The sequence below is a fragment of the Podarcis raffonei genome, chromosome 9 (assembly GCF_027172205.1).
Source record: "Podarcis raffonei isolate rPodRaf1 chromosome 9, rPodRaf1.pri, whole genome shotgun sequence".
Classification (NCBI taxonomy): domain Eukaryota; kingdom Metazoa; phylum Chordata; class Lepidosauria; order Squamata; family Lacertidae; genus Podarcis; species Podarcis raffonei.
This window is the reverse complement of record NC_070610.1, coordinates 36,999,538-37,014,050: the sequence shown is the minus strand read 5'-3', so window position 1 is coordinate 37,014,050 and position 14,513 is coordinate 36,999,538. Positions and strand designations below refer to the sequence as shown.

The window sequence follows — 14,513 nt, the reverse complement described above, 5'->3', positions numbered from 1 at the left end:
GAATGCGTTATAAACATGCAACACCAGATGGAGCCAGATAGAACAAAAGTCTTTCTATAATGATTTAATTTCTGACTTATTTATAGCGGTTTCTTTCCTGTGTGTAGATCCACCCAGGCATTAAAAAAAGAATCAATCCACGGGGGTCTGAAAATTTAATAAATAAAGCAGAATCGGGACAGAAAGTTGTATTGATTCAAATATTTCAGCACATGATAAACCTTTCTAGATTTCCGTAGCATGTTTCTTTCAGATGACTAGTTTTACTCTACAGAGGAAAGACCTTCCCCTCCACCACCTTTTGGTACTCCTCTCCTTTTGTCTATGTGGTTGCAGATGGATGTAGACAAATGGCCAGAACCTATGTATAATATGGTCAAGAGCAAGGTGAAAACCAAAGGCTGTGCAAAATCCAGAGGAGTATTTTTTTAGGTTTCAACTTGAGGTCTTCTCTGGACCAGGAATGCTGAAAAGGCAAGCAGACAGGATCAGAACTAGGAATTCAAGATAGGATGGACAAGGGCTTCAGGACAGGACATGTTAGTGTTTTTAAGAGCATGATGCTAGAACATCTTTTTAAAGAGCATCCTTTTTTCTTGCTAGAGTAGAGCAGAAGGGCATACTTGACCTCAAATGTATTCTCAACACTTCTTTGTTCATTTGTTTTAGTATTTACGGGCCATTTTCCCATTGGAAGACCCTCAAAGTGCCTTATGGTACAAACAAATACAGCAAAAGTCCAATGATCGCAATAATAAAACATTAAAAACAGAGAATACAAAGAACAGTAAAGTTAGGCAACAAAGAATATCAAAGAGGCCATAACCAAGCATAAAATTCCTTAAGGCTAAAGGTCTGACAGAATAAAAGTCTAGCCACCCGATGACATGCTTCTAGAGTGGCATATTTTCTCCCCTACAAATTCAACCTGCTGCTGCTTAGACATTCCCTGGAGATCCAGATCTCTTCTGAATATTCAGTTGGACCCAAGGCCAGAAATGGGTGAAGGCAGCAGGGGACCTCTGTGGGCTTCTTCACATACACATATTGTGTGACTCTGAGGCCTAAATCCAACAGAGAGTTAAGATGGCTGAAGCCCATTAATGTGTTGCGTTTAGGCCTAAGTCTACACTCAGCTGGGACGTGGGTGGCACTGTGGGTTAAACCACAGAGCCTAGGGCTTGCCAATCGCAAGGTCGGCGGTTCGAATCCCCGCAACAGGGTGAGCTCCCATTGCTCGATCCCTGCTGCTGCCAACCTAGCAGTTCGAAAACACGTCAAAGTGCAAGTAGATAATTTACTACTTTAATTTATTTACGGCTATTAGCCCATAAAATATGTACAAACATAAAAACACAGAGACATAAAAACCGATATATCCGACAACAGAAGGTGAACACCACGATGCAAGGGTGGGTCATTGAGCAGAGCCAAATGACAGCTTGGGGCCAGGAGAGCTCCAAGGGACGGATCACAGAAAAAGGAAAACTGAAGACGAAATCCGACATGCACTCTCATCATAACAGTCCGATTAGTTTTGATGTTGTTGTTGTTTTCTGGTGGTTTTTGAGTGTGAGATAACTGCATTCAGGAATCTCGCCACCTGCAGAGTTACAGAAGGATCTGTATCCTGCAAAAGCAGTGCGGCGTGTGACTCAACAGGCCTGCCAACCAAGCGCAGTAAAGCAGGACCCAGGAATTTAGTCCTGGCTATGCTATGTAGGGGACAGTTGAACATTATATGTGAAAGAGCAAGTAGATAAATAGGTACCACTCCGGTGGGAAGGTAAACGGCATTTCCGTGCACTGCTTTGGTTCACCAGAAGCGTCTTAGTCATGTTGGCCACATGACCCAGAAGCTGTACGCCGGCTCCCTCAGCCAATAAAGCGAGATGAGCACAGCAACCCGAGTCGGTCACGACTGGACCTAATGGTCAGGGGTCCCTTTACCTTTACCTTTTACTACACTCAACTTGTGTAATGCACCTATTAATAAACTTGTGTGTTGTAATCATACATCAGCACCTTTTATTGGTACATCCTGAAGATATAATGTAATTCTGATTCAATTTTCAGAAGTCATGGAATTTCACAGGACTCTAAATAAAGCTTATGTGATAGCGCTTGTTATACAGTATTAACCTATTTACTGGCTTTGAAGTGCTGGTGAATAATACATGCTTCTTCTTCAATAGCTTGCGCCTGAAACAAAAAGTGTAATTCACTGGATTATGGATATCCCCTTTGTGCTGTCTGCCAACCTCCATGGTGGGGACCTTGTAGCAAACTACCCTTATGATGAGACTCGAACTGGTATGTACAATACACTTGAATGTGCAATCTATTTATTTCTAAGACATGTGAAATATGCCATCATTTTGGCGCTGTAGAAAGTTAAGTTTCCATAATTCTGTGGCAATATGTAATGTCTTCAGAAAGTTACAGTATTTCTGCATGCCACTGGCAGCTGATAGAATTACTGATCGCTGCTACAGTGTGAGAGTAAAGTTTAGAACAGGGGTAGGCAACCTAAGGCCCGGGGGCCGGATCCAGCCCAATCACCTTCCAAATCCGGCCCGTGAACGGTCCGGGAATCAGCGTGTTTTTACATGAGTAGAATGTGTGCTTTTATTTAATATGCATCTCTGGGTTATTTATGGGGCATAGGAATTCGTTCATTCCCTCCCCCCTCCAAAATATGGTCCAGCCCCACCACAAGGTCTGAGGGACAGTGGACCGGCCCCCTGCTGAAAAAGTTTGCTGGCCCCTGGTTTAGAATTAACTGTAGACACCAGAAGTCAGCAGTGGAGGAAAGGTGGCCTCATTCAGCACCCTGCAAGGGCATGGTTGCTTACTAAAATGAGTCAGTTTAAACTATGGTTTATAAAACTGGCTTGTTTCAACATTAACCACAGGTGAGAGTTTAGACATAATGCTAAACTATGGTTAATTTCTATCTTGGCCACACTGGGGCACAAGTGAGAGGCTCATGCAAAAAATCATAGTTTATCATTATGGCCAAATCAGGTCTTCTAATAGTCACTCTTTAAACTTTCTGTTACCACAGGCATTGTTTCAGAAAACCTAGCTTTGTTTCTGGATCTATAATTAATAGGGAGCTGCAGCCAATGCTTGTTCTCTGGTGCATATATCTACAGATATATCACATTCACACCCTACATCTTAAGTATCTTTTAAAATATCTCATATGTAATCTTTATAAAATGTAAATGTGTAAATGTGTCCCTAAATGTTAGTGGCTAAATGACATATGTGAGATGAATGCACTCTGCTTTTGCCCTGTAACTTGAAACGACATCCACAGTATGAAGACTACACTGTGACCAACTGATCCATGCCATTTTGCATCAATTAAAAATCCTAAAATTAAAATAAAAGTTGTGGAAATAACAATAATCTTATTTCTCTTTGGTGATCATCAGGTAGTTGATCTCACCGTATTTTATTTTTCTTAAGAAATATTTGCAGATTAAAATGCATTATTCTTGCTCAGATAATTTTAACTGCAACATGGCTGCCTGATTTTTATGTGTAATGTGTCTAGATTTAAATCAATACAAATAAGGACAGTTTTAGCTACCTTTGTTTTTGTATTCATGATTGTTTTATTGTTCTGAGCTCTTTTATTGAACTTGGATTTATTGTTTTAAATGGCTCTGATAATCTTTTAAAAATGGAAAGTAGTCTAAAAATGATTTTAAATAAATAAATTAAGTGCATCCAGCCTTTTTCCTATGAGACTTCCCCCACCCCCAATAGTAAATACTTTGGGCAAAAGCAACAGACACAGAACAACACAGAAAAAAATAAGTCTATCTGTTCCTCTACATGTTTTTGGTTTTATTTCCTCAGGTAGTGCACATGAATACAGCTCCTGCCCAGATGACGCTATTTTCCAAAGCTTAGCTCGAAGCTATTCATCCTTTAATCCCGCCATGTCTGATCCAAACAGGCCACCGTGTCGCAAGAATGATGACGACAGCAGTTTCATAGACGGAACAACCAATGGTGGGGCTTGGTACAGTGTTCCAGGAGGTTTGTGCCAATGTGTTACGATACTTCAGAGATTCATTTATTGTAGAGTATAACAATTATAGTGTATACACATACACCAACACACGTGAATGGACAGTGGGTCTCAGCAGCAAATCAACTGCTGCTTCCCTTCACTGGAGCTAAAACTTGCAACTTTTAAAAAATTGCCTCCACTTATGTAAATCTAACTTGGCAAAATGTATTACTGTTCCGTCAACACCTTTGCACATCTCTACAGAGATAAATGTGTCTTCTGGAAGCTCATCTCTCAAATGTGATGAGAGAAGTGGCCCTTTAGGAATAAATGATTTGTTCTCACAACGATCAGTGACAGTCATACTGACTGTTGCCTATCTTGCTATTTCTTGTATCTACTACAAAAGTATCCCGACATGGTAGAGGCTAACCACCAAGTAATTTGGAGGGATAAACCCTGCAACACAAAAAGCTTAATATGTGACCAGAGAGAGGATGTAAGAGGCAGAGGAAAGGGGGAAAACAGCTATGCATATATACCTGGTCACCTTGCATGTATAGATGAATATGAGTGAAACAGTCAATTTTCCCTAAGACACATAATAGCCAGACATTGGAGGGTTTTCCGCTGCTTTTAAGCACCCCTGAGCATTGCTAGTCTGTATTCCTAAAAGGGCTCCCAAAGTGCAGGATTAAGGGACTCTAATCTGATTCTCCTGCACAGAAATAGCACCAGCAAGAAGATTACCTTGTCCTGCAGCCAGACTGCATTTTCAGTGCTGATGGATATATTCCAGTACATTAGCTGCTTAAGTCCTATTGAAGTCAATAGGAGCAAAGCAACTTTACAGGCTGCAGGACTGCAGTCTTTGCTTTTAAGGTGTTGTCAGCCTAATCTGCAACTCTTGCAGCTGTTAACTCATTTTAATTAAATTATTATTGTTGGGCACACAACGAACATTCGTGGCATAGGTTTTACTATAGCAGATGGAGGCTCTGTATAGCAAATACAAAGGGGAACAAGATGTCCTGCATGCAATGCTGTGACACATTATGAAATTAGCAGACTTTTGTAATGTAGGGCTGACTTAAAAATGTGGAGTTGTAGTCAGAGCAGACTCAGTAAAAGTAATGACTCTAAGTTAGTCATGTCCATCAGGGGGTCTACTCTAAGAAGGACTAGTCTAGAATACCACCCTCAATGTCTATGGCTGTAATCCTAACCCTACTTACCTGGGAGTAAGCCCCACTGAAGCCCCACAATAAGTCTTAATTCTGAGTAGCCACGGGTAGGATTTCACTGTCATTTGCATTACACATTCATCTTAGCATTTATGCAAAATGTATTTACAGTGAATTGCATCAACACCACATTTTTCTTAAGCTTTATTTGTTTTTTAAATGGAGCACCGTTGATTTGTTTGTTTATTTATTTTTAAATTTATTTATTTACCTGGAGGTTTCAGGGCAGTTCACAGATAAGATCAACATAAAAACCACAATATATATAATCAAAATAAAAACAACAACCCAATAACAGTGTTTAACAGTCTTTATTGTGAAAACAACCTTCTGGTACACTACCTACAGTTTGCTGGAGATATCAATCTTCAAGTATCACAGAGTATTTAGTTGCCACATTTAAAATATTTGGTATATATGAAAAACAAAATGTAGCCGAAATCTGGAGACTTGAATGCACGGTTGTCAAGTTGGACATCACTGACAATCTTTTCAAGGAAGCCCTGCCCCCTAAACTCAGGCTTCCTTTCCTTTGTCTCCCGTTCTCAACCCTGATGATAAGAGAGAACCTACATTCAGGTATGCACCTCACCATTCAGGTGATCAGTGCTGACTATGGTGAGCTCTATGTAGGGCATTCCAACTATGTCGGCATTAGAACATTCTGTATATTTAGTTCTTGATTCAGAAGGAGATGCATATACAGAAGCCTACTCCTATTTATTTATTTATTCATTCACTCACTCACTCACTCACTCACTCACTCACTCATCACCCCACTCCTTCCTTCCTTTTTCATTGGTGAGCATATGTCTTTGATTGGTTCATAATGTCTTAAACATGTGCAGCTGGTAATGTGTACTGTCGACACACATTTTAACATTGGCTCCAACATTTTAAAGTCTCCTCCACATCATTAGCACTGGTACATTGCCTTTGGTTTTTCTTTTTGGTGAATTGCAGGATTAGGAAGAAACCCCTGTTTCAAATTATTTCTTGAAGCTTCATTGGCTGTGCCACTATCTGTCATTTGCATGTTTTATTGTACACATAATAACATGTTTCCTTGTTCATCTGGAATTAATTGAACTATACCTGGAAACTGTTTTTTTGGCTTCCGAAAATGGAACTTTTTGAGCCAAATGTATCCCAGTGGAATATACGCACCAGATGCAATATTAGGCTTCATACAATCATTAACAGAGCTGTGACTGCCAAGATATTCATTGCACGAAGTTAGCCATTTCGGCGCATTATGTATCTGACTTGAGTTCAAGAATCACATATTGAGTGAATTGTTAGCTGCCCAGGGAGTTTTATATACTAAAGGGCAGTGTGAATACTTCAAGCAAATAAGAAATAAACGTTAGCCCTGATTCTCCTATATTATACATCTGCTTATCTCTGGGTGGCCTTTAGCTAATTTACATTAATTTGAGAGGACAACATTTCTGAAAACTTTGACGCCATGGAGAAAACCATTCTTAAAATTGAAAAACAACAACAACAACCCTGAAATATATGTGTGAGACTTTTAAAAACAGATTGTAGGGCTGGAGACCTGCTTTCGAGATTATACAGAGACATATTTTAAGTCCTGTTTTCATTGCATAGAACTCAATGCTTGTCCAAATGTCAACCTGTCTGTATGCTTATAATGCAGGCATGCAGGACTTCAACTACCTCAGCAGCAATTGTTTTGAAATCACTGTGGAGCTTAGCTGTGAAAAATTCCCTCCAGAGGAAACACTGAAGAGTTACTGGGAGGACAACAAGAATTCACTTATCAATTATATTGAGCAGGTAAAAGAGAAGTAGGAAGGACAAGTCATGGCATGAGTGGGGCAGGAACCAACCCCAGATTAGTTTTATCCAATTGTTCATCAATAGTTAAACCGTCTTCTGCTTAGTTGTACTCCATATGCTCAGACTGGGGATTTAATCACATATTGATTTATGTTCAAACCACTTCAAAACATGATTATGAACCTAACCACATGAGGCTACCTTTTTACACGAAAGCTTAACCCCACAGTAGAATGGCAAGGAAAGATTACCATGTGATCATGGTTTTCTCTCAGAAACAATTGCATAAATTCTCCCCCTGCTTGGGGATTTGAGAATAGAATGTGTTCTTGCACTGAAATGTCAGTCCTGTTTACAGAAGATTTATTAAAAGTTGGTAACTTTTAGCTGAGAGCACTATTTTTCTGAATTACCAGCACTGTATTACAGGTCAAACAAAAGGCCCATTCAGACTTTCTAATCCATCACACAACTGCAATAGCAAGAGAGGGAATGAGTGTACATGTTCTTCCATAAGTCAGAGACAGGTATCTGAATTGGGGAGTCTGCTATACTCATGTATCCTCCCCAGGCAGTGAGAGTCCTTGGGAGATCCGAACTCCAAATTGTATGGGAGCTTACACGAGTTCAAAAGTTTACCTACTTCAGTAGCTATTCCTCTGCCTTGTGGAGGGAAGTGGGGTGAAGCTAGAGCTTTGGCCTTGTTGCATGAGGAATCTGAATGCCTGACTAGGTCTAATGCATCAGATCCCTCAGAATATCTGCTATTATTTCTAAAAAGTGCCTAATGGTTGTCACTTGTACTGTTCCCGAGTATGGTCATCTCACTGTGATGGGAAAAGTATACAGGGTGGCATCTGACCAAGTCAGAGTAGTCTCATTTAAATTAATTGCCTTAGGGTCTACTCTGCATACTACTTAGATGCGGTCTATACAGACTAACAACACAGTAAGGTAAAAAGGTAGAGGACCCCTGGACGGTTAAGTCCAGTCAAAGGCGACTATGGGGTTGCAGTGCTCATCTCACTTCAGGCCAAGGGAGTCAGTGTTTGTCCATAGACAGCTTTCCAGGTCATGTGGCCAGCATGACTAAACCGCTTCTGGCACAATGGAACACTGTGACGGAAGCCAGAGTGCATGGAAACGCCGTTTACTTTTCCGCCGCAGTGGTACCTATTTATCTACTTGCACTGGTGTGCTTTTGAACTGCTAGGTTGGTAGAAGCTGGGACAGAGCAATGGGAGCTCACCTGGTCAGGGGGATTCGAACCACCAACCCTCTGATTGGTAAGCCCAAGAGGCTCAGTGGCTTAGACCATAGCTCCACCCGCAACACAGTGCCATGCAGGTGCACTCAGAAACAAATCTTGTTGCCCTGTGAGGCTTACTCACCAAGAGTATCTGCATAGGAATTGCAATTTAAATGTCATATTGTTCTTGCAACAGGGTATGCTTACTCGCTGTAACTATGAGAAGTAATAGATTGTAAAACTGCAAGGGTGAACACTTCCCAGTATGGCCATCATAATCGCATATTACAGGATTTGATTAGAGATCAATCACAGCCCTGTAATCAACACCCAGAAACCTTATGTTTCGTAAATAGTTTCTCCAAGGGGAAAAAAATCCATATAGAAGAATTATTGGTTTGTTACGCTTTGTCGTTTAATCCCAAACTAGAGGAAATTCTGTAACTGGTACTATGATGCACTCAGTGTAGTTTACTAGTAAAACAAGAGACGAATAAAAACACATTTAAAACTAGTTTTTCTAGGGAGGAAATGCCCAGTTTGCCAAATAAAATATTCCCAAGGACTGACTCATTCAGTCATGCCTATTTAATTCTTTGTAAAATGTATACAGAGGGCATTGCAGGCTTTCACCCTTCACTAGAAGATAACTTTGTTAACTGTTAGGCACTTACTGTTTCATATAGAATCATCTGCAAAGCTTCTGCAAACTAGAACGGCCTTATGTAGACAATGTTTTTATTTTGTTTTGCTGCTGCAAAGTTACCTTCTGTGTTTCTGGAGTTTATGAACTTCCAGCTAGTGGAGAAAGTGTCCCAACATAAGACGTGTCATGCCTGGACTCAAAGTCCTGCACTCTTTTGCGGGAAGTTCTGCACTCTTTTTTGGAAGCCCCTGGTTAAAAGCCCTGCCATTAATGCACCAAATGGGCTTAGTCAAGCCACTGCATTCAGATAACCATATCTCAGCTTAATTGAGTAAGCCAAAGTATGAATGACCCTTTTGCTCGCACATACAGCCACTTCACTCAAAGACGTCTCTATTTAACCATAGTTTCCTGATTTGTCCAAACCATGAAACAAGGATTAACCACTTTGGAACAAGCAGGGGTATCAACCTGCAGTTTTGAAGGGGTGTCTCTGACTGAATGCACCATATTTAACATGAGGGCAATATTGGCCTACCTCACAGGGCTCAAAAGATTATTTAACAGATGTAACAGAGACCACATAAGAAAAGACAGACTATTGATAACAAAGAAATTTTTTTTTCAGATCCATCGTGGGGTGAAAGGATTTGTTAGAGATCTTCAGGGCAATCCCATTGCTAATGCCACCATTTCTGTAGAGGGACTAAACCATGATATTACTTCAGGTAAGTTATGTCATATGTGATACATTTAAACAGGTGATGACACGGGCTTATATAATGGGTGCATGTCAAGAATAGAATCACATTCTCTCTCCCCACCAATCCCAATCCCATATATACTATTAGTCAAACTCAGAACAGCTCCCACGGCTCCTGCCTCTTTCAAGACGTTGAGGCATCTGAGTTCCAATTTCAGCACCAACAGGATGTTCGCCAGAACCCCACCTTTTGCTTCCTTGATTGACGCCTTTCCCTGACCCTCGTTAACCTATGAGCACAGGGAGGTTCTGGCTGTCGTCCTACCTCTTCCTCTGACGAATCATTCCCCACCCCCACCCCGTGTTATTGTCAGAGACTGCTTATCAGTGACTTGGCCTCTCTCCAGCCTCCTTTCGCTTTCATGAGAATTTATCTCTTCTTCTCCTGCTGAGGAGGAAGGTGGTTGCTGGTGACTAGTTTCAAACTGCTGAGAAGGAAGCAAAACTACTTCTTCCTCCACTGACTCTCTGTTCCTCTCATCGTTGCTCTGGGGAGCCCTGTCCCTGCCATCCTCTGACTCTCTGCCCCCCTCCTCATCCTCATTGTCACTCTGGGGAGCCCTGTCCCTGACAAACAGTAAAGAAACCAAAGCAGACCCTGCATATCTGAAGGTTGCCCCTGCTGGTTCTAGAATATTTCTGGAAGTGGTAACATACTGCTTTTTCCACAGCTAAGGATGGTGATTACTGGAGATTGCTCGTACCTGGAAACTATAAAGTGACTGGCTCTGCACCAGGTTATCTAGCAATAACTAAAAAAGTGGCTGTTCCCTTCAGTCCTGCCATTAGGGTAAGTATCACCTGGTTGGCGTAGCCTTGTATTGCATGCCAGTTACTTCATATTGGTTAGATGTATATTGTGCAATAATACAGTGCCCACAAGGTAACCTCATAGGCTCTCTATGTAATATTCCAGGCCTTTTAACATTCCTGGTGTGGGAGCATAGAAGGTGAACATTTGATGTGTTTTTATTTATTCCATTTATATCCCGTCATTCCTCTTAAATCGGAGAAAGCATCTTTATGTTTCTTTAGAAGTAAGACCCACTGTGTTCAGGGAAGCTTTCAAGTTAACAGGCATAAGACTGCAGCCCCTACCATGAAAGCCATTTCATGAATTTCTGAGGTCCTTAATTTCAGGATGTTACTTCAATTAAAAGTCCAATGTGCATAAAAAATTCTTGTTTTTTATTTTATTATTTTTCTCATGCCTAGGTTGATTTTGACCTGGAATCTCTGTCTGAAAGAAAAGAAGAAGAAAAGGAAGAGTTAATGGAATGGTGGAAGATGATGTCAGAAACTTTAAATTTTTAAGCAGAAGCTCTGAATTTACAGCTTTTAATCTATTATGTGTTGACTTAGTATACTGTACTGTGGAAAGTCCCTATATTTTAGATTTTGTGTAGCTCACAATATTTAACTTGAGTTTTTTGAGTATTTTTTAAAAAAATCAGTAATCTGCTCTACATAAAAACAAATTGCTAGATACTTTCATGCCATTGTTTGCAATCCTACATATTCAACATAGGGGAAGAATATCTGAATGAATGTCTCATCTACCTAACTTGAATACAAATCCTGAATGTGTAGGGCAAGCACAATGATGATAATAATACTAAACACATTATAGTAATTAGCAGTCACTTGCAACTTCTGCTGCTGATATGTGGCAGTGCAGGTGAGCAGATGATGTTTTCTAATGTCTCATGAAATAATGGCACTGCAAATGTATGCAGTAAAAACTTGGTGTTGTAAGTAATGCTTTACTGCAATTAAAGTTTGTTTATGTCTCTGTGGAAGAGCCATGTAAAATAAGTATAATGACTTGGGTTTCATCTACTCACATGGAAATAACTTTCATCATTCTTATTTAAAAGAGAAGAGGAATAGTACAACTTTTTCCCTTACTCTGTCCAATAATGTTCCCAAGCAACTTGGTAATCAGATTAAAATTTCTGGATGGATAAAGAATAACCCTATAGTGACTGCATGTTGTTTTCTCTGCTTGCAGTGTATTCTGCTATCCCATTTGTCAGCAGTTGTTTGTGTATTAAGTAGACACGAGTTGCATGAAATGATGTCTGTATAATTTGCACAAAGAGCAAAACATTAACCCAAAAGCTGCCTGACCCACTGGACTTGAAATTCAGTACATGGCATGTGCTCCCAAAAGCCCAACCCCAAACAAATTTACTCAAAAGCACCAAGTTTAGTGGGACATGCTTCTCATAAGCTGAAACGAATAGCTTGGATTCTAAGGGTGTGTCTGCTCAAATGAGTTTGCAGATGATCAGTATTTTGCAGGTCAAAGCTTGCAGTTCAGGGGAGCAATCCCTGTTTTGATCAGTGCTGGTCCAGACAAACAAGCCAGATCGAGATATAACACAAAACCAACATCTTGCCATAACAGACTGGTAGGTCAGTATCTGCAACAGCAAGCATAGCAACCATGATGGTTTCTGTGCTGCACTTCCCAGTATATCACTCCTGTTGCTGGTCAGCAGTGACATCTGAAGTGCTCTTAGTGAAACAGATGGCATTGTTAATGAGGAACATGGGGGGGGGGGCTATACATTGGACCATACTTCAAATCCTTGAAAACTATCTGGCTAAAGAGACAACGATGATCTTGCAGAACTTCAATTAATATTTAAGTAATGTACTGCAACAAAGAAACATGCTGTGTGGGATCAAACAATCATTTTGTTTCCCTAACAATGTGCCTCTAGAACTCTATCAACATATCCCACTAGTTTGTATATAACTCACTGTAAAACAACCCAAATATGAGAAACAATAAATGCAAATACATTTTAATCATGAAGATAAGCATATTGTGTTCAAACACAGCTGGAGAAATTATTCTGAAATTTATTGCAAAAGATCTTGACACCTGGTGAGTGGTGATGAAGACACTATGAATTTGAAGCTTGTTAGTCATTGTACTTAACTCTACTAATTTCCCCATTTTGAATCGAAGCCAGAAAATGCAGCCATACTCCTGTCATGCAGCTGACTCTGTAGACTCTGTGTCTAATGCTAGCGCAGATGTTACATCCTGCTGAACTTCAAAATGGGTTTCTAGTCTAACTTAAAACATGTGTATATAATATATTCTTTTCATGTTGAAGTAATGAAACATAACTGTCTTATAAATTGTCTCTTTGGTTTTCCTTTGGTACTAACTGTACCAAAAGATTTTTAAATGGCAGACCACTTTGCTATGAGAATCCATGGAGGCAAGGAAGCAATAACTCAATGCTAAACAACTTTCTTTCTACGGAATGGGTTCCAATTTCATTCCCTGTCATCTCCTGTTATAGTATTATCACCTATCAAGGTGACCTCTTCTTGGAGGGCCACTCTCGGTCATAGTCCCGGTTTGCTCAACTTCTAAAGCATGGTGACTTGGACAAAACTTAGTTTCACTTTCCACAAAATGTGCCTTGTCATTATATATAAACAACATCATGGTTTAAAGCAAACAATAGTTAAGCATGCCAGCTTCATAAACCCTGGTTTGAACTCTGACGAAAGTTTCTTTTAGAAACACAAGAATAGCTTGCTGGATGAGGCCAGTGGTCCACCTATTCCAGCATCCTGTTCTCACAGTTGCCAACCAGATGCTTATGGGAAACCTGAAAGCAGGACCCATGTTCAACAACCATCTCCCCTCCTGCACTTTCCAGCAGCGGTATTCAGAAGCTTACTGCCTCCAATAGTGAAGACAGTTTTAAACAATGACCTTTCATTTATAGCTTAATGCTGCTCCAGAATTCCTTGAAAGAAAAACTGAACTGAAAAGTTTTCTCCCAGCTGCATGGGAGGAGATGGGGTTAGGGAGTGCATAAAGTCAAGATTCAGTGGCTCATTCCTTCTTGTTTACATGGTACTGAACCATTGGTTGTGCATCATGTATGAATTTGGCCAGGGTGGACAGCACTGGTCTAGATGTGCCACTGGCCTTTGAGCCCTTCCAGAAGGCCTTTTTATTATTGTGCATTCATGATGATTTGTGTTCATGATGGCATAGGGCTGGTTATACACAACCCCACTTTCAATGCTCTTTGCGCCTGCAAATGTTTCAGGACAGACGTACTGCTTCGTTTCCTATCAGTGTGCAGCCCATAGCTTCCTGCTTAAATCTTGTGACTTTTCATAGCACAAGGGTTCAGGTGAGTGGGTGTTGTCCCACTTCTGCTTATTTATTTATAAAAGCATTTCTTTATTGCCATATGAGAGGGGGAAAAAATCAGGGCTGTGTACAATTGCAAAACATAAAACACCATCAAAACAATGCAAATGGTTGTGCTAAAGCTGGAGAGTGCCCTTCCAGATGTAAATAATGCCATATCATTAGGGAGGTACCGTAGAACAATCCAAAATGCAGAATGATGTGTGAATGGTTCAGTATAAATCCTCCATTGATACACTATTATTGCATCAATGAAATGTTGTAGAATACACTACAAAAAAGAAAAACGAAAAACTAGAACCCACACCAGTCTATAGGGAGTCCATCCTTCTGCTTCCAGTCCTTGCTCTCTTTTCAACAAGGATGCCAAGGTAACAGGAGGAAGAGCCGAGCTGCTGCCATCATACCGTGTGCTTGGGAGATGGTATCTCAAGAGTCCACAAGCAGCTGGGCTGATATGTGCAGGTCCCTGAAATATTTAGGGCATTTCTACATGGTGACCATGTCTAACAGGAACAAAAACCACAATGAGCATATATAACACTACAAATATTGGATTGAATGATCCACTGCAATCTCT

General features: G+C 40.4%; 1 protein-coding gene across 1 annotated transcript in view; it reads left to right on the top strand.

Annotated features, from left to right (window-relative positions):
* Positions 1 to 11,712, top strand: part of CPE (carboxypeptidase E) — a 62,674-nt gene extending 50,962 nt beyond the window's left edge. The window contains exons 4-9 of the mRNA XM_053402902.1: positions 2,196 to 2,313; positions 3,874 to 4,056; positions 6,938 to 7,077; positions 9,604 to 9,703; positions 10,410 to 10,528; positions 10,954 to 11,712. Coding sequence (XP_053258877.1) covers positions 2,196 to 2,313; positions 3,874 to 4,056; positions 6,938 to 7,077; positions 9,604 to 9,703; positions 10,410 to 10,528; positions 10,954 to 11,052 — 759 coding nt within the window. The 3' untranslated portion in view covers positions 11,053 to 11,712. The remainder of the gene's footprint in view (positions 1 to 2,195; positions 2,314 to 3,873; positions 4,057 to 6,937; positions 7,078 to 9,603; positions 9,704 to 10,409; positions 10,529 to 10,953) is intronic.
* The last annotated feature ends 2,801 nt before the right edge of the window (positions 11,713 to 14,513 follow it).